Here is a 20,844-nt window from a genome sequence, read left to right on the forward strand (position 1 = left end):
TTCCTCTCACTTTCAAATTTATGAGTATTACCAGTGCTTGTAAATTCACAACTTTCATTTTCTAACTGACACAGATAATAATAAACTAAAGAATTTTAATTTTCCAGATTTGAGTCTTTAGATTGAAACAGCAGATACGCATTGAAAAATCAATGGCTTACAAAAAAAACAAAACCTAATTTGTAAATTTCTTACTCAAGATCGCATCTCTAAATCTCATTAGCTGCCAACTCCTTTTCCACAGTCCATCTGCGCACAGTCAATTCACTGTGATCTACAAAGAGATCTAAAATACATTCACATATGCTCTCTTCTCTTCTTACGTCCTAGGCTGTTACGGCGCAGTCTACAAGGCCGCTTTCAGGGATATTCTTTTTGCAGATGCAGGAGACCCTCTCTGACTCTGTTCACAGCAAGAGGAAGCATTTAACAAAGAGACTAACATCTAACATCTCCAAAGAATTGCGCGCGCGCACACAAATCCTCAAAAATATGCATTTTAGGGGGGAAAAAAGTCAGGCAGATCATCAGGCTGCAGTTCTTCCTGTCCCGTATCAGCTTCCTCACATAAACACATTAGAGGGGCGGTCAAAGTCCAGCTTGGTTAAAAAGCAGATTAAGGAGTGCCTGACATATTGAACATTTGCCCGGCAAGAATAACATTAATGATTATAACAGGAGTGTGCAAAAATACTGACATCCAAATATAAAACTGGCTTCCACTGGGCTTTTGGTTTGAGGTCTGCGCAGAGGAGTGCCAACTGGAAGAGCTTCAAGCCCCACTTAGCCTGGGCTCTCCTCCTCTGAAGGCAGTTTCTTGAGATTATTTTATTGCTTTTTTTTTTTTTTGCCTCCCATGTGTCAGTTTCATCATCTATCAAACTCTTTATCTGCAGACATGGGGAGTCACATGGCAGGTGAACAAACCCCTGTAACATCTGGTGGGAAGAACTTCCTCAAAGCACTTATTTACAAAGTTACTTTGACATAATTGGACACAGAGAGCATGCCACCGTGAGTGCATTTAACTTGCTTTAGAGAGGACACTTCATTGCTCTTGTTTATGTGTGTAACGAAATCCTAACACAGAAAAGGGTCTTGGCTGACACTTTCTATTATAAGAACCTTTCCCCTGTCAATTGGAAGGATGGGCGCACGCTAACGAATGTAATTAAACTAATAAGCAGACAATTCTCTGATGGTGAAACAAGTATCACCCCTGGCTAATCCTTCCGCTCTCCATTCCATCTTTTTTTCCCCAGTTTCATTACATGAGAAATTAAAGGCCTTCCGATCACGCAATGAATCTGTGACAGCTGTGAATATAGAGAGCCCATATCACTATTAGCAATTTTATTCAAACAGAGATAATGCAAGATGACACCCTCCACCGTCTGAGCAGCATACCAAATCTCCTGCTCTCAGGCAAAGTAGGCTGTCAAAAGTAAGTTACTCTAACTTGTGTGCAAGTGTCCTATCAGCACAACAAGTGTGCCAAAAACAGATGGTGCTGGCTGCAGAGAGTACAGGACTTCTATTGATTCTATTTAAGCGTGATATTGTCTGCACCTCGGCCCAGGAGTCTGTGTTATCTATCTATAACAAGCAGCCCGTATATAGGACAAAGATTCCTGCTATTTGAAGTTAATCCCTCCCAGTTTCCTTCTATAGCTGAGGTAAATGTCACAAATAGAGACACATACGCCTGAAATATGTAGCGTGATGTGCTAATGCAGTCAAAACAATCTTTCGTTTCTGATATGTGGCTGCTGTGGGGGGGGGTTGTCTTAAAGAGAAAAAGGAAGAACCATATGTATACATATCTTAAAATGCAAGACACCAAGTATTAATCATCAAGGCACTGAACCTCAGATTACCCCGTTAAATCAGCAGCAGCAGCAAAAATCTGTGGTAGCACTCAAAACACGGTTCAAGAGGACATCTCAAAGTATTATTCACCCCTTGCTCATCCAGCTTGAGGAGCTGTTCCGCGACTTTGGGAGAGTTCATGGCCAGCCTCAGACACTGGATATTCAGCTCAGGGATGACGTATTCAAGTACTTCTTTGAGCGGCAGCCCGCGGGCCGTCCCGTGTCTCGCCGTGGATGGAATGGCATCCTCCAGGATGGCACCACGGAGGGTGGTCAGCTGGCAGGAAAGACAGATGGTGAGGATTTGTCCAGTAAAGTTAACAGTCATATAAACTCCTACTTGTACAGTGTGATAGGGTTGGGTCAGGTATGCTTCCATATGCTGACTGGTGTTAAGGGTAATGACTACATTATGACTCTGGACAGCATTAGGGAACTCAAATTCTAAATAATTGAGACAGGCTAACTGAATACTAGATGTTTGTGTGCCAGTAAACACTTTCAAAACAACAACATCCAAATTTCCATTTGCACAGCCTGTTAACATGTCAGCAGTCAACTGCGGTCCAATAAAAAGGCTTTCCGAAAAGTAGACTTATATAGCAGAGGAAGGAAGAGAGAGCGATGTGGGGCAGGTCGCGCAGAGAGAGCAATGAGGCTAAATGACAGGAGTACATGCAAATAGATGCTCCAGCGGTCGAGGAGTTAAAACACTGCCTGCGTGCCACTTGCAGGGCTATCATGACCCAGATACATTGTTTTATCGTGGGAGTGGTGCTTTAAACCGAGAAGGGCACTGGATATCAGTGACATTTTCCTGCCTGACGCATCTGTTGCACCTGAATTATTCAGTGAATGAGACAAGCCAGCATCAATCAAGACGATACGGTCCCACCAGGGACACCAGGACTCTGCCTCTCCGTTTTTTAGGATTAATCAGGTTGTGTGTTCATCGGGGTGTGTGAAAGTGAGCGAAGGCAGGCAACTACACACCTCTGATACACTGTATCAGTATTTGCATTAATGGCCAACTGAGTCACAACTGGCACCGAATCACTGGACACCTTAGTGCAGATTTAAGAGGGCAGAGAAGTTTCCTGTTGTTTTCGGGCGTACTGAAGCATTCCTGGACTCTTGTACTGCTTGACTGAGCCGCAGGCCGAGTGACCTTAACGTGTCTCACTGAATGTGATATGAGAAATATGAAAAATCCATGTTCGCGCTAGTAAACAATTCTTCAATAAATTGACAGGTCATGAAGGTTCTCCAATCATGCATCCATAATGTAAGCAGTGAGCGAAAAGTGCACATCAGTGTATTATCGTTACCTGACTGGTTCTAAAGGTGACCCGATAGTTGTACTGCGTCCCTTCCTTATCCCTTCCATCGTCTAGCTTCTCCCTGCGGATGCTGACTGCCACGGGTCCAAGATGGTCGTCTACACCGAAATAATTCTGATGCTCTGGAGGGAGAGAAAGAGATATAAAATTAAATGAGAGTTATGCATGTTATCAGACATTATGTTAGCTGGTGAAAGAAAGAAAGCTTAAATATAAGTAATAATAAATTACAGATTTTTAATAAAACACGTAATCAAATTACTGCTGTGGTTTCAGTAGATTATCTGTTTACCTATATACACTCACAGACGAGCTGATTAGTTACATCTGTTCAACAAAGATCTCATCAGCCAGTCACATAGCAGTAACTCAATGCATTTAGATATGTATACACGGCAAAGACGACCTGCTGAAGTTGAAACTAAGCACCACGATGAGGTAAAAGGTGATTAAAGTGACTTTGAATGTGGCATTATCAGAGCTGGGATGTGTATTTGTCAAATTATCAATCTACTGGGATTTTTTCATGGCCATCTCAAGTGTTTACAGAGAAAGGTCTGAAAAGGAGGGGGAAAAACATCGAGCAAGCAGCAGTTTCTGGGTGAAAAAGCCTTCTTGATGGAAGAGGTCGGAGGAGAATGTTCAGAGCTGACAGGAAGGCAACAATAACTCAAACAACCACTTCTTACAACCAAGCAATGCAGCAGAGTTTCTTTGAACGTACAGCACATTAAACCTTGAAGATGGGCTACAGCAGCAGAACACACCGAGGGCCACTCCAGTCAACATAAAACTGAAGCTACAGCCTATTACTCCATCCTGCATTATCTCAAGTGGTTCAGGCTGGGGGTATGTGGTTATTTTCTTGCCATATTTTGGACTCCTTAGTACCAACTGAACATCATTTAAATGCCACCTGAGTGTGTTGCGGATCATGTCCATCCCTTTATGCCCTACAGCGTATCCACCTTCTGATGGCTGCTTCCTTTAGGATAATGGATCATGTCACAAAGCTCAAATCATCGTAAACTAGTTTCTTGAACATGACTGAGTTCATTCAAATTGTCTTTACAGTCACCAGATTTCAATCCAGTAGAGCAAGAGCAGAGTTCACATCATGGATCTCCAGCTACTGTGTGATGCTGTTGTGTCCCTGAGCCTGAGTCTGCCAGCAGTCTCTTTCTGATAAAAAGGGATTTTTTCTTCCCCAGCATCACCAAGTACTTGCTTATATAGAGTCATTGGCCATTGCTTTGTAATAAAGCACTGATAAGACTGCTGCTGCAATTCGGCACTAAATAAATAAAACCCACATGCTCCACGTGGCATTGAGTTTTGCACAATGCAGACACATGCAGACTGAAGTACAGACATGACATAATGTCTTAATATAAGTCTGCATCAATACATTTATGAGCTTAATAATCAAGAAATTTAATTCAGTTTTCTATTCTGAAGTGAAGTGCATGCATGACGCATAACATTCATAACTGAATGAAGCAGACGCTCAGGACGCCCACAGAACATGCAAACTTTTTTTTTCTCTTGTTGTTGTTCTGTCATTTTAAATTAATGGACTGTTCTGCCCCATAAGTCATGTTCCCACAGCTACTACTACGACTACTACTACTGCAGCAGCAACCCTTGACTTTGTTCTCATGCTAGAAATGAATGATGCAGAAGTCGAGCTTTGCACTTTATAAATGGCATGTACTCGTATGCATATTAGATAGATGACCACGTGGGTAAGAATGGTGTTAGAAAAACACCGCACCAACATTCAATACTGGTAGAGATCACATGACTGGGGGGGGAATCACTGCGAAGATGTTGGTCTATATATCCATCAGTTATATCAACAATCATGGCATGAAAACTAGTAAATCTGGTGTAATCCCAGAAAAACATTTGAGTGCACACTCAAAATTTCATGTTTCGATCTACTTTGCTCAAAAACCCAAGGCAAGATTTTCAGGGAATTTCCAGGGGATTTTCATGGCTTTGGGTAAATCTGATGTTTCCAGTAACCTCCTCACCCCTCCAGTGTGCTGAAAATATCAAAATGTGATGGGCAGATTCTCATTACTTTTCCTTGCCCTCTTTATGGCCCCTGAAGGATGAATACTTTTTTCATTTATGGACAGTCTGTGGTTGTTTCCCCTTTGACACCCTGAGGTCTAGACATTAATTTTCAGAGTAAATTAATAATAATAATGATGGGCAGAATGCCAGCTCTACTCCTTATAGTATCGCTCCAAAGGAGTTGAGTCTTTTGGCCAAATTTCTTATACGGTCGTTAATTCTTTCCATCAGTTATTGTGCTGATTTAATGAAAAATTCACTACACGACAAGGATTACTAGCTGGGCTTTAGTCTTTTCAGCTCTAAGCACCATAAGAACCAGTACTAATTTCTTTGTTGACACACAATGCATGCGTGCGTACATGTGTGTGTGTGCGCATGAGTGTGTGTAGGCACACATATAAGAGGGCCTTGAGCAAACACTCCCTTAATCCAGGCTAAAGCTGAGGAGAAAGACCTGGATTCAACAGCTAAAAGAAAAACCTCAGCAGGGTCCACAAAGCAGTGACATTAACAAAGAGATTTCTGCAGAAGTTTTCGATATTACATCCACGCCATGCAGTGCAAGCTGTGTTAAATAGCGTGGTTCTTGTCACTGTAGCATAAACAGTGGAGCAAAACGCACATCGGCATTAATAATAAATTATCTGTATGGAGGGAAAGTAGGGTTAACTGTCTGACGAATGCTTGTCAGGGACAGAGTTCTGCAGGGAAATGTAAGGCATATGGTCAAATGGTGGTGGTGGTGGGGGGGGGCTGTGTAGCAATGGAGGTCTCAAGGCATCCAAATACCAGGAGCACAGTGAGTCAGACAGTGCTGACTTTAGAGGAAAGCTTTTTGTCAACACATTTCTTTAGCATGTCAGCGGTGCCCATCACATGGTGCTGACAATTTGCCAAAGGTTGCAAATTGGATGACTTTAATTTTTCATGTCAAATAATGCCCCCTTCTCATTTTGCTGTTAATCCACACCACAGAAACACCTTAAAAAAAAAATCTTTGAAAGTCCAACACTGTGAGCCCCTTCTTCTGTACATTTAGTGCTCCAAGCTTAATTTCAAGCCTTGCATGTCAGTAAGAGATGGTTTACATTGCCCTCTGCACATCTCAGTGTCAACCCAAACACCTAATGTGACCATGACCTGTACATAGTGAAGCTTGACCCATTTTGTGTGAAGGAAGCATTGTGTCCATTAGGGGAAAAACCACTCCGGTTGCTAAGGGAAGCAGGGCTTTAGGCAATCAATTGGATCAATGTTCAGTCCAGGTTGATGAAAGCCTGCTGAGAAATAGTGACACGTAGTCATGTTTGTGTGAGTGTGTCTTTGCTGTGAAGCGCAGGTGATGACAGACCTGTCTAGTCAATAAAACACCTTATTTTAAAAAAATGAAAAAGGCAGTGGCTACATTTCCATACTGTGAAAGAGGCATCCTACCCTAAAGACTAAGGTCTTCATGAAAATGCCCTGTTATACACAGGCCTGCATTGCTGTGAATGCAGGCTAAATAAATGCACAACCCAAATCCAGAACCCAGCTTTGGTGTGAGTATTAGCAAGGCATTTGAGCAATTATAAACATGTCTCTCAGAGACAGATTTTTATTCAGAGTGTCTTTTTGAAGAGGTTAAGGCATCTTGGAGTGTGAAAGGTGAAGCAGCTGTTTTCTATGGTGGGGGCAGGCTTAAGACGGGGTAACTCTATCTGCTGAGACCAGCGAGCACAGATTGCACAGAGAAGTGGGAAAAACAGATATGTATAATGCGGCGATGGGTCGGGGTCAGCACGGTATTTCCAGCATTCGTCTCGTAGGTGTTTTAATGAGGAGAACTGGGACCTTGGCGTAGCTCTGCTGACCCTAAAGTTTCATATGAGGAGACCTCGTACTCTCTTAGTCCCTGCAGGGAACAGCTGCAGTACACCCTCTCACTCACCTCTCTCTTTTTTACATGACTAATCGCAGTTTCTCCGCAGGGTTCGGAGTAATATCAGAGGGAGGACATGACCGCTCCTCTGCTGAGGAAGTGAAACACACGCCCTCGCACCCAACACAAGCCTGCTATTGTTCTGGACTTCATTTCATGTGCTTGTACAAAAAACAACTGGGACGTTGAGATATTTGACCCTGTGAGATGAGGCTGTTCCATCTGGGAACTAGCTTCCCCACAGGTGACTGAAGAAGTCTTACTTTATAAAAATGTAGCTGGCCTGGAAAGTTTAATAGTCCTCAACAGTGAGTCACACAAATCCTGCTGCATCATCACTTTTAACTATCTGTAAAAACAGAAATTAGCTCCTTACCTCTCCCGTAGAAGAATTTGTGGTAGTAGTATGCTCCAAGGTCAATGTGCTCGATGATGTAGCGTTTGACCTTTTCCCTGTGGATTGGCTGGTTTTCTCGAGGCACCTCCAGCACAGAAACTCCTGCGTTGGTGCAGTGTGAACTTAGGGATGACTCGAAAGAGCAGCTCTCTGACAAACCGCTGTAGTTGACACTGTTGGCTCTGGAGAGGGAGATCTTCCTCTCGCTCTCGCCACCAATCTCATTGCGAAAGTGCGGGCAACTCAGCACCAAGCTGTTGCTCTTCCCGTCCCCCTCGTCTGCATCCAGGTTCTCCTTTGGGTTCAAGTCCTCTCTGCTGCCCAGTGGAGACTCAAACATGGGGGTATTGGCACTGTTGCATCCTGCTGCTCCACCATCGGCTCCTGCTCCAGGTCCAGCACCGCCTCCAACTACGGACACTCCACCAGCTCCGGCTCCAGCTGAGGCGGCCGAGGCACCGGTAGTAGTGTTTTTCCTCTGGCTCAGGTTAGCTCTGCTCGCCACCGCCTCGCTGATGTTAAAAAGCACACTCTGCACATCGTAGTGGGCGAAGCATTTTTGGAAGCTGAGTGGTCGCCGGTCGTCCTCAATTGAGAGCCGCAGTGCGTCACTTTCACTCTTTATGGGCCGAAGTTTCCTGAACAGTGATGTTTCTGACGACTCCGATTTAAGACGTCTCATGAAGGACTTCTCCCGTTCCCGGCTGTAGAGTAGGGAGCTGTCTATGTAGTCATAGCCTGGAATGTGGACTATCTCACCCCTTGCAATTTGTGCTGCTGTCTGCAAGCTGGGGGACAGCGAGGCATCACAGCGCAGCAACTCGGGGAAACCCAGAGGGGGTATACTGCGGTGGTCCAGGGTTTCAACTCGGTAGCCCTTAAGCATGGTGAAGAAGCCATCCCCAGTCAAGCCCTGGCGGTCGATGGAGGATGTGCTGCCGTACTCGCGGTGCAGCGAGGCTCCAGTGTTTGGGTTGACGGCATTCTGGTCCATTACGTCTTCAGAGTCGATGTCACTTATGGTAACGTCACTGTTGCTCCGCTGACGGATAGGGTGCAGACCCTTCAGCGGAGAGTGGCAGAGAAAGTCACTCAGCGTGTATTTGTCAGTGTAGTCCACCTCCAGACAGACTGCTTCACCTTGCTCTAGTATTTCCACAGTGTGTTCCTGCTGGCCGTTCTGAAACACGGGTATCACACTCTGATAGTTAGGCGAAGGCCGCCCGTCCCATCCGTCTTTTCTTGGCGGCCATTCTGTGACCCTGGCCCTGACACCCATTTTAGGCATTGCCGGAGTACCATTTGTTTTGCCTGCACCATCAGGTTTCCCCTGCATGCTGGAGGCTGGAGGTCCCATGCTATCGCTCAAGGCTTTGAGCTTCCTGCTGAATAGCTCCTCTGACTGCATGACTCTGGAGTATTCTTCTGGGCCTCCCACAATTCCCACAAGGTTAGATTTGTTAGCTGTCACAGGGCTCAAAATACTCATATCCTGCTGGCAGATTCCTTGAAGAGCAGACTTCCAGGACCCTCCTTCATCATGCGACTTGCTCACTGGTGAGCCAAGGAGCAGCCTTTTTCCTGAGTCAATGAAGCTGCCGTCATAACTCACAGAGGACGGGTGGCATGACAATTGGCAAACAGCATTTGGGCGTCAAGGACGAGTGAGTGGGGCGCGCCGTAGCACAGCAGAGCAGAGCGGAGCCTTCTCTCACAGCGTGTCGCCAATGAATAACGACAGCTGGAGGTGGTAGATCTATAGCACAGAAACACAGAAGAAAGAAAAAATATTTAGCGCACTGCGAGCAGGTTGAAAGGCTTTGAAAAGACATTTTCATTTAAAACAAGTATTTTATTTCTCAGCAGGACTCCAAAATATGGCACAATCAGCTAAGCTAAAAAGAAAAACTGCTGACCCAAATTGTCTGTACCTAGTTATCTTTGTAATAAACTCTCACCACGGGCTACGCTGGGATCTTTCAGGTTTGGAACTACGCCGAGCTTATCGCAGAGTATGAGTAATTTGCATCTTTGGGAGTAGAGAGAGTGCCATTATAGGTTTATAACTAGATAGATGTATATCATGGATGGTGCTTCTAGCCTATATCTAACAGATGGAGGTGAAGCAAATTACAGCAACAAGAGGCAGATGTTGAACTAAACGGTCGCATGTACCAGTATCTGATCCAACGGCTTGCAGCATCATCAAGCCGGCAAATTATACAGGAGGGATAGTTGGAGAACTGATGCATATTCAACACCAGCTCCACTTTGCCTTTTTATCTGATCTGGTTAGTAGGAAAATTAACAAGGACTTGATGAGGTAAACTGGCTGTGACAAAAGAAAACAAACGAAAAAGCAGAGTAGAACTGTAAGACACACACACACACACACACACACACACACACACACACACACCTTCAGAGGGTAAAGTTTGGCCTATGCTAATTCTGTTAGGGAAGAAAAAGCTCGTATCAGATTCAGCAGACTGAACATTCAAGGACGGAGAGAAGGAGAGTGAAGCCACTGGGTATTTCAGATGTTAAAAATACACAAACACGTGGCTTCCACTTAATCTGTAAATAATGCTGCAGAACATCGACTATCAGACTTTTAAAAGCAGGTACGGGTTGGGACAAAGTAATAAAGATACTCATGAAACTCCAAGAAGAAACAAGCAAGTTTCTCTCATCAATCTCATCCCATGCTATGTGTTGTGTTGTAGCTCCAGAGGAGGGGGTAGGTGACGGAGGTGTTATACTGGATTCATCTCTTTACTGACACCGACTTCTGCATTGTAGATCACACTACACTGCAGTAGAAACTGCAAGGCTTTCTACACTGACCCAAATGCGTTTTTCTTGTTCTTTGGGGCCAGTGCTGTGCTTCATTTCTTCTGGTACTGCAATCATGTGAAAACACCTTGAGTTATCAAGTAAAACCCTTGCCATCAAAGAGAACATGGACCAAATCCCCAATATTCGCTTCAGCGAAGATGGGAAGCTCTGTTAAAGCGTCTTTCTTTGAAAGGTTTCATTGTGAACATGATAAATGATGGTATATGGGCCCAAGGTCCTAGTCTTTCTCTCAGTTCCATCCGCTTGGCCTTTAATATGATCGCTACAGCTTCCAGACAACTGTTTACATTTCTCTGTCATTTACTGCTAAGGAGGGGGGCTAAACTATTTTAGGAAGAAAATGTGGGCCACATCAAGATTAGCTGCAAGCCAGACTAGACCAAATACACTTGGGACGAGTTGGAAACATTTTAATAATAAAGTATTCACTTCTGCCTGGGCCGAATACAGGTTAATGCATGCATGACCTAAATGTGTAGGAACAGGCTGGTAATGACGACTTCTCAGTTACAACAACAGCCAAACTATGTGCAGCCCTCCCTCTCCCACCGGGGGCTTGGGTTGTTATGAGAACGGCTTTATTAACAGGAGCAGGAAAATGCATGTCGTGTCACTATATTTAACAAGGGGCTTAAAGATGAAGGCAGGAAATTGTGTTGCGTCATGCATAATGTAGTGAAGAGAACTGCTGTGGGAAATATGTTTGTCCGTTACAAATGGCAAATGATGAATAATGAAGTATGTGTCTGACTGCCGTGTGGTGAACAATAACAAAGCCACTTATTTTTAATCACAGACAACGCCCGTCTTCAAAGAGCCAAAGCTGCAGATCTTGTAGCAAATATGACTTTATTTCTACAATAAATCCTGAGCTATAATTAGACAAAGACATTGTAGATCAAGGTGCATAGCAGTACTTCCATGTGATCCTGCAGGAATTTTTCTGTAGGCCAACACGGAAGTTTGCATCACCCTGGTTTCCTTGACAAACAGCCAATGGGATTTCTTAATAGGCTTTTATGGATTACTGCAGGGAAAAAGCGACTCATGGGTAATAAAAAGTTTGTGATACTGGCATTTTGTTCAGCAACATAATCTCCATTTAATGCAACTTTTATGATTTTTTGAAACAAATGCAATTGCCAGAAGTAAAATGCTAATGCTATCTTATAAATGAACTACATCACAATTTAATGACTTCATCTTCCCCATCACTGAGCCTCCAAAGCTGCTGAATGTCTCAGGCAATTTTCTGCAGTCTCGTTAGCAAACAAACATCTCCGAGAGACGTAAAAAGCTTTACTTGCATATTTTATGTTTTAGAACAAAATGTGATGGTGTCAAAGGCATTTCTTAACCACATCCCTTTCCCCCCCCTTCAGGCATTTAACTAAACACTCATTCAAAAGGCTTACCAATGCCAAGTGCAAAATAGCAAGTCATTTCTGAGTTTAAGAGTCATTCCTGTATATTCCTCTTGCACTCAGCATCATGCGCTTTGCTGTCATGCTGCTCAGCACGTAAACCCTCACTTCCTGAGAGCTGTGTTGTCAGTTTGAGACATTATAATAACCCCCAAACCTCATTTAAGGGAAAGTAGGTAACAATGAATATACGCTAAAAAGGATATTACATCTAGCAAACTAAAACCTTATTTTTACACTTTAACTGGGGGTTATTAAATGTCCTTGGGCACTCTCCACCACCAAGGGTTATGCATACGACTACCACATTTCCCTTTCACTTATATTTTTTCTTATTTGGCGTCGTCTGCTTGCATACTGCAATATTCTGCTGGAAATGAATAATGAAATGCACGTCTGCCTGCAGTGTAGTGACAATAACAAAGTCTGGAAAAGGTATGCGTTGCACATACCACTGTTACTGTTGCTTGTAGTTAGGTTTCACTCCTACATCACACTGTGTACTGAATAGCATGTTAGCATGCAATCTTGGATGCAGCCTACATGCGTAGATCTAGAGCAGTCTGTTTAAAGGCTAACTTTATCCCTAAAGTCTTTGTGAATTGTAAGCCAATACTTAAGAGATATCCACTGCTTTGCAACACTAAACATCCATTATCTCAAGACAACATGGGAGATATCCCCTAGCCAAAACAAACATGGAACCTCTGGGGGAAAAAAATATTAAGTAGCTATACCCATATTTCTATTCCTGCAGCAAGACAGCCATTTTAGATTTTTCCTGGTCAACCAAAATTAATACCAAGTCTCCTTTAAAGGCATGACAGGGAGCAGTCTCCTGACCAACACCCAGACGTCGACTGAACACTGTTTTTTCACACTCGCAATTAGAGCGAGTGACAGCAAAATGCGCCACCTGCACAAACAGCTTTATCAGTGGTGACACTCCAATAGACGCTTTTAACGGATGACTGAGGACAGGAGGAACAAAGAAACTGACATACTGTAATGTCAGTGCATGACAACAAAACAGCATGACTGACTTCTCACTGTAGTCTGAGAGAGAAACAGACAGAAATCCTGTCAACACAGACAGAGCAAAGAACAATCAAAGCCTGACGTTTATTAGCGCTGTTTGCAGCATCGCGTCTGCACTTGAACAACTAAAAATGTTGAGGGGCTAAAAATAAGAGGACAACACCTCATTTTTAAACACTTAAAGGAAAAAAAAAATCTATTCTGAGTTTTTGTCTTTCAAGCCAGTCTCTTGAAACAGCAGATTAGCCTATTTAAGTTCATAAAGTCCAGCCTCTCCTTGTTTGTGTTGCTGCTTGGGGTCAAGCCAGGGTGAGCTGCCCTGGACAGGATAACCCAGTGAACATGGTGGTCTGTGTTTCTCTTTACTTTCTTCTATTAGCCAATTTCCCTTTGACAGTGATTAACGACCCGCACCATGTCTCGACCCCCACCTTCCTCCACCAAGTGAGGGTGCCACAGGCGACTTGGTCAGCAGAATCCGTGCTCCTGTGTGACCTGCTGGGAGAGTGTGTGTTTTCTGTCCTCTTTCTCTCCTTTCTTTTGTTTTGGTCTCCACAAGTGAAACAGCAGATGGAAAGGGGTGAGAGGTCTGCTTTCGCTAAGTGGAGTAATGCATCGCCATTATGGGCGTTTAAGACAAAAGGCCTGGTGAACAGGAGGAAGGAATGGCGAAGGCGAGATGGGAGAGAGGCCTAATTACAGTAATGAACTCATTTTCTGTCTGATGTTGGAGAGTCTGTCTTTCATCTTGGTTCATCCAGAGAGGAGTGGCCCAGCGGTTCTGACAGGTCTTAAAATAATCCTCTGACACTGTGTCCTGATTAAAGGCCCGCCAGATATTAATACGCTGTCAGAAAAGTGAACGTGTTCTGTCCACCACTCTGAGATTAATACTCTTCTTTTGCTAATAGGCCATTTCACCCGAGTGACTGACTTCTGCAGTCACTTGTGCAGAACTGCCACTGCGAGCACGGAGAGGAAGGCTCTCCGAGCAAAAGCATGAAGTGTGCTTTTGTTGGGTTTTGGTTCCAACTCTGCAAATGTTTATAGTTACAGATTTATCTAATGGACTAGTAAGGGCACGCTGAGTGAAACCCTGAGCTACTTGAGCTATTAATGAGAAAACCGGAATTTTGCAAATGGTATTTATGGAAAAAGAGTCACAGTGCCAGGATGTTTGACAAAAACAGCACTGCACACATCAACGCTGAAGCACTTTGATGCCAGTCGCAAACACTTTCTGAGCGCAACATTATTAAGACTAATCCACTCAGCACTGACAGCACTTCAGGAAATTAGGAACATAGCGTGCACGTGAAAAAAGCAGAACCGTGTCATTAGCCCTTAAAAAAAAAAAAAAAAAAGTTCTTGAGAGGAATACTGCATCTTCGCTTACCCGATTTGTTGGCATCAACGCTCATTTCAGGTAGCAATTGATTCCTGAGTAGCTAAACATGCCACATAATAGCACGCTGTTAGGCCTGGAGTTATCTTTGAAAATATCATGTGCTGCTTAACCTTGAGACGCTCCGCTCGCACGGGTTGAGTAAATCGAGTGTTGCAATTGCTGAAAAGTCACCAAGAAGTCACAATCATTTCAGCAAAATATCAAGATTTGCATGTGTTTGAAGATCACAGGCACAATTTACCTTCAGGTTTTGCCCAGAAAAGACATTTGGCATGATATGTAACAACACCTTCAACTGAGATAATAACCGTCAAAGCAGGAATCGAATTTTCACATTCCTATAAAATGTGGAATCCTCCTGTGTCCAACCTATTGCACCTCAGGTCAAAGTCAGACGTGTTTACTTAGTCCCGACCAACCTGCCTGGCCACTCTTGCGCCTTTGGGGTGAATGCAGGCCTGTAATTATGGCCAATTATCTTTAATAAAGCCTTGTGTAATTGAGCCACATTAATGCTCCTCTGTTCTCTGCAATCAGGAAGTTGTAGCTGGCCTCGTCCCCAAGAAGCCTCAACCTCAGGAGCCGAGGCCAAGCTGCGATGCAGTCATCCTCTCCTCTCCTCCTGCAGCCAAATTAGGGTGCAATGTAGACTAGAGGCCAAGATGATTACATCAATTTTCCAGCTCATGGACTTCATCATAAAACGGGTGAGGCAGTGTTGTGATGTGAATGAAATTTACAAGTCCTTCTCAATGAATTTGAAACCTTTTTTTTTTTAACCTGCCTTCTGCCATTTTACACTGACATGCTGCAGACAGTCAGACATTAGGATCATTAACAAGGAGGAAGGGGGGATAAAATCCAAGCGGAAAGCAAACAAACCTGAAGGGACGTTTCACATGCTTCACTGCCCTCCGTTTGATTCCTCAATAAACTTAAAATAAAAACAATAAAATCGCGTTCCATATCACTCCGCACTCAAATGCGATCAAATCAGCGCTGCATACTGTGTTGGCACTTCTCCCTCCAAGGAGTTGATTTAAAACAACGTGGGAGCTCTGATTTCAATCCTCCATTGTCAGCAGCTGCTTGCAACCTTGTGCTGAGAATGGGAGGGGGGCATGTGCTGGTTTTAGATATTAAATTCATCAGACTCGCAGCAAGAGAAGGTTGGGGCAGAGATATCTGCAACCAGACACGGACATCTCCAATCTGATGGAGGAGAAAAGGGGGGGGGGGGGGGGGGGGGTAAAAAAAAAAAAAAAAACTTGTAGTCCTGCTTCACTGGAGCGATTCTTCACCTTAACTGGGTTGTTACAAAAAGAAGAATGAGAGGTTAAGCAGAGAAGGAAAAAAATAGAATGGGAGTTTTGCCAAAACCAAGCTCAAAGAGATCGGTGCAATTAAAACCACAGAACCAATTAATTGGGCAATGTTATCCTTGAGAGTTCATTACTGGGGCCTGAGAAACCAGGCATGGCACCTTCCCCAAGGCCCTCCGTAACCAAAAGGACACTTGTAAAGAGGTGTTAAGACTGTGTGTATGCGTGTGCGTTACTGATCACATGAACTAAAGCTATGAAAGTATGGACCAAAGAACACGAAATGCACCATTCAACTTCTTCCTTTTTCATCTGCTGCTCCCACAATTCAACCACACAACAGGGAATAATCTCCCACCACCTCACACTCATATTAAAACTGATGCTAAAGCCCTGCCATTAATGGCCGAAGCCACTCCTTCCTCAACGCGGCGATAGAGCAGTGTATCTGAGCCGGTAAGAACCCAATCATCAAACTCCACCTTCTCTTATTGTGCTTAGACCACCTACCGAACACCGTGATGTGCCAATATTGCCTGCAGGGAGTAATGCTGAGATTTTAATGGCCAGTGTGAATGGAGGGTCACACCCTCAGTGGGCGGTAGGGAAGCTAGTAAAATGAGTCCCAGCCAGCTGCCTTATCAAGCCTAACATGATGAAACTACAGACTATATCAAGCCTTCTTATCCTTTAAAATATTCACATGGTTTGGAAAACACATAAAACAAAATTTAACAATATTTTAAAAAAAACCTCATAAATATTTAGGTTAAGTAGGGTTACGCAAGAAGCAAGCTACGGAATTAAAAATATTACTTCAGCAGGGACCAATTTCACAGTGTTGTCCATCAGCGAGGATAGAGGGATGTGACTGTCACTTACCAAACAGACGGTCAAAATCATCCTCCATTTACCCACTACTTCCCCTCCATCCTTTCCTCCTCATAAGTCACTGTCACTCAAGGCTCTGGTATACTTGGAAATCAAATTTGGCATGTCTTCAAAGGCTCTGGGTGTGTAACTGGGGGTCTGCAGAATTTGCAAGTCACACAGAATGAAGGCCAGAAATCCTGACAGTTGTGCTTAAAATGAACACCCACACACACAGACACACACACACACACACACACAGAAAGAAATGGATGTGGTTCTGCATTACAACAACAATAAGCAAATGAGGAGAGGGCATGTTTGTTCTCTTAACCAAACAAAGAGATTACGCTTTTCTAACAACACATCAAGAGAAGAAGAGCTGCTGAATGCCAGCTTCCCCTTGAATGACATGCCAAAATGAGTGAGCCTATTCATTAAAAACAACCTCTCTTTAGCATTTAACACTTAAAAAAGGTAATACTTCAAGAATGCAAATAAGTAAACTTGGGGTAACTTATTTCATTATATGAAATGGAGACAGCTTAGGGTCCTTCTGGTTTTAATTTGGATCATGAGTCATTGGTAATTGCAGGTCAACTCAGTGACTAAATAAACAATAGGTTGCATGGTCCACAAAGTACATGCACAACAAAGACCACATCTTTAAGAAGAAGGGAAAAAACCCCACACACAGAGCGGAGACCGTTAACTAGCTAGAATTGCTGTGGACAAGATTTTGCAAACATCTCAGCAAGTTCTGACTTGTAGCAATCAAAGCCAAACGCTGGGCAGTTTATTTGTCGCAAACTTGTCCTGTTGACTGTGAGAACATTTGTCTATGAGTGTACCATCAGCACCAACATCTTTTAGTACTAATCTGCCATCTCATTTTTCTGTCATAGTCCCCATATGTGTACTGTGCACAGCCTCCGACACTGTAAAAGCTCAAACAAAAACAAATTAAGAACTTCAGTCAAAGGGTCATTGTAAGCTTGCTAACCCTCTCAAGGCAGGCGTTGCAGATTTGCAACAGTTAAAAACTAACAACCTGATTACCCCACATACATATTTTATGAGTTTTTTTTTTTTTTACTCAGAAGTACCACTGCAGGACTTGGTTGTGCATTAGCAACAAAAAGTTTAATTTGAGCCTGAGAGGGTTAAATTTAACGTCACTATTCATATTTAGTCATGCATCTAGAGTAGCAGCACTTGCGATACTAATTTAAAAAAAAACAACAAAAAAAAAAAACAACAACAACATCCCAGGTGTTTTATTGCAGGGTTGGATTTCAACTCATAACCTTCTGTTTGATAAGCAAAGATGATGTACTGCCATGTGATGTGCTAACAACCGCTGTATCCACTTCAAGATACGTCTCAAAAGTACTGTATTACTTTACCCATTGGGTCGCTGTGAAAAAGAATGTTCCACTTACTTTCTTGTTACATATTTAGACATGTTTCCATTTCCTTTAATGTACTATTATCAGCTAGGCACGGGCATATATACACAGTTGGTACACTGTGTCACCCCAAGCTTTCTGGAACCAACAGTTGCTGTTGTTTCTATGGAAAATACACAACCTGCTATACCAGATTTTCTCAACTTGACATTTACAGTTGATTTCACCAGTGTTTTCAAACACAGAAGTTGTCTTGACAGGCCAGCTATACTAATAATGTCAGAGTGCTACTCTCTTTGGCAAGTGTCATTTTTTAAATATGCGCCAGAAAGAATGACACCATCCATGAAGTGATTTTCTGAAGGACAGTCCCTGGACTCCTATTTTTCCGTGATCTAGCTCCACATTTAGACTGAATTCAGTCCAAGATTGTTGACTCACTTGGTAACTAAACTTTTAGTAGAGGAAACCTGATATTTACCCTTTTAGGTCATATCAGCTTAGAAGAAATACATCTAAAACACACATACACACAAAAACATTCATTTTGAATTTGGGCTTTTTACAGTGCAAACCATCTACAGAAACAAGGGCATCACCGCTGAAAAGTCTGACAAAATCCAATATGCCTGGCACTGCCCATAATTACACAACCACACAAACACATGCAGTGACCTCATGAGAGAGTGATGATTGGCATGACAGCAGCAGCGGAGATTAAAGACATAAAATGTTACAAAAGAGTGGAGCCTGAGTTTATATGGGCGTGTGCTTGTGGAGAGAGAGGCTCTGAAGCGAAGCAACTTCCACAGGAGCATGAGAGACAATTAGAGGTTTGTTTTCTTTTTTATATCTCAGCGCATCCAGACCTTAGTTGAACCAACAGAAGACGAACAAGTAGGAAAGATTTAAAAGAAGAAAAAAAAAGGAGGTCAGACAGCACAGAGTAAACTATACTCTCACCCACTCACCCTTCACCCAGCCTGACAATGCACTGTGGGAAATGCCCACATTTACTAATGCCCAGTCAGTGCCGCAGGTGCACAGGTTTTAGGAGTAAAGAAGCTATTGGAAAGGGGGGGGGGAAAAAGACCAGAAAGCGCCCACCAAAGTATCTGCAGGAATCTAACCCCTGGCATAAGTGCAGCTTCAAAAGAAGTCTCTTTATGCTCTGTCTGCATTTTGATCTATATAAAACTCAAGTAAAAATCCTTTCACCTGTTTCCCTTCTGGATCAAGTGGACTAGATGGGAAGCTTTTCAAAGAGGAAGTTGCTTCATACCAGAATCAGACTTTTATACTTCCACAGCATCCTAAAATTGAACGGCTTTCCACAGACACAAGACGGAAAACGGCTGGAATACAAGTGGCAGTAGAGACATTTTCCGAGCTGAGCCGAATCTGATAATCTGCTTCTGTGGCTGCTGCTCTAACCCGAGGTGACGGTCCTCCAGCAGTTACCGAGCCACACCTCATCTGTCAACAGCTATGCTCTCACAATGTACAATTAAACAAAAGATAGCCGTTTGCTTCGCTGTGGAGTTTGCGGTTTGGGCCGGTGGTTATTTGTAGCCTTAGTCTTATCAGGGAGGCGGCTTACATGAACATGAACACGCAGTCCGTTTTCCTACACCAGCGCGCCCTGAAGCCTGCTCTGCTTTGTGCTGGCTGTAGCTCCATCTGGAATGTGCTGGCTACAGCTGAGTCTGAGGCTCAGGGGTCAACCACGATGTGACTCTATTTCACTTGGTTGAGGGAAACTACAGAAACTACAAAAAAAAAAAAAAGGGAATTCTTTTCATTTCCTGCACACTTTCAAATCCCGTAATATCTACCATATGCTCCACTATAGACAAAGAAAAAGGCTCCGCCAGAGCAAAGTGGCCTAAATAATTGTGAGTCTGTAGAGTGAACTTTGGCTAAGGGGTAAATACAAAGACAACACAATTACAGCTAACATAAATGGAGTCTTAACACTTTGGAATTACCAGCATTTGACTCTTACAGTGTAGCCTGATTTTCATCTCAGTCACAATTAAAGATAAAAATAGCGACACTAACAACACCCAAGCTTTTTAATGTCAGCACGTCAAGTAACCGCTTACAACCTGGCTGGAAAATTTTTAATAAGTCTTCTCTAAGGAGATGACAAAGAATCAAGAGCTAAAAAGTTTTGGTAGTTACAAATTTGGCTTTCTCTCTTACTCGTGGTTAAAAACCAAACACCTGTAACTCACTTTAAAAGAAATGAAGCTGAGGGGAGGTTGGGTGATGAACAATACAAAGACATAGAGAGTAAAAGTAAATCAAGACGTGAATGGTTTAAATAATTAAAAAATTAAAAAAATAAAAAGGCTCAATAGAGAGTTTGCAGAAATATACAATGCAAGAGTCAAAAAAACAAAAACAAACCATGACTGCGCATTGATTTCTTTCATATAAACATGGCTTCAAAGTCACTGTCTGCATTGCAAAGTTATAAAGCATGTTTTAAATTGATGTACGTTAAGAGCCTCTAAAACAATCACTTAGTGTTTTTATATGTTGTGGGCTCATTAAACATCAAAACACATCCTCTTAAAGCACTTCAAAAGCTCTGAAGCTTGGTTGCAACTAAGCTGACAGTTCAACCCTCAAGTAATTTGTCATATTTCCAGTGCAAGTATAAAATACCCCATATGAATTTGCTGCATGGCTTTAAATTCCACTGCCAAGTACTGCATTACGGATGACAGCCATTGATAAAATTACCACTGCAGCACTAGAATGATGACCTTTACATGCCAAGATTAACATAATTACTAACAGCAATCCATCAAGGGGTAGCTTAAGCGCATCACATCGACAAGGTGTGGAGCTGAGCTATGCGTCAAAGCTATGTTCTGGAAAAGAGCCCCAGT

The 20,844-nt window shown here is 43.0% G+C and overlaps 1 protein-coding gene across 3 annotated transcripts in view; it reads right to left on the minus strand.

The window, feature by feature from the left end:
* The window catches only part of sipa1l2a (signal-induced proliferation-associated 1like 2, genome duplicate a), an 80,945-nt gene that overhangs the window by 40,667 nt on the left and 19,434 nt on the right, over positions 1–20,844 (minus strand). For all 3 annotated transcript variants that reach the window (XM_085368841.1, XM_085368840.1, XM_085368839.1), the window contains exons 2-4: positions 7,594–9,370; positions 3,200–3,333; positions 1,960–2,148 (exon numbers count right to left, since the gene is read on the minus strand). In XM_085368841.1, coding sequence (XP_085224967.1) covers positions 1,960–2,148; positions 3,200–3,333; positions 7,594–9,103 — 1,833 coding nt within the window. In that variant the 5' untranslated portion in view covers positions 9,104–9,370. The remainder of the gene's footprint in view (positions 1–1,959; positions 2,149–3,199; positions 3,334–7,593; positions 9,371–20,844) is intronic.

Source organism: Diplotaxodon limnothrissa, linkage group LG13 (assembly GCF_057381915.1).
Source record: "Diplotaxodon limnothrissa isolate DT_005_m linkage group LG13, D_limnothrissa_male_GT1.1, whole genome shotgun sequence".
Taxonomy (NCBI): domain Eukaryota; kingdom Metazoa; phylum Chordata; class Actinopteri; order Cichliformes; family Cichlidae; genus Diplotaxodon; species Diplotaxodon limnothrissa.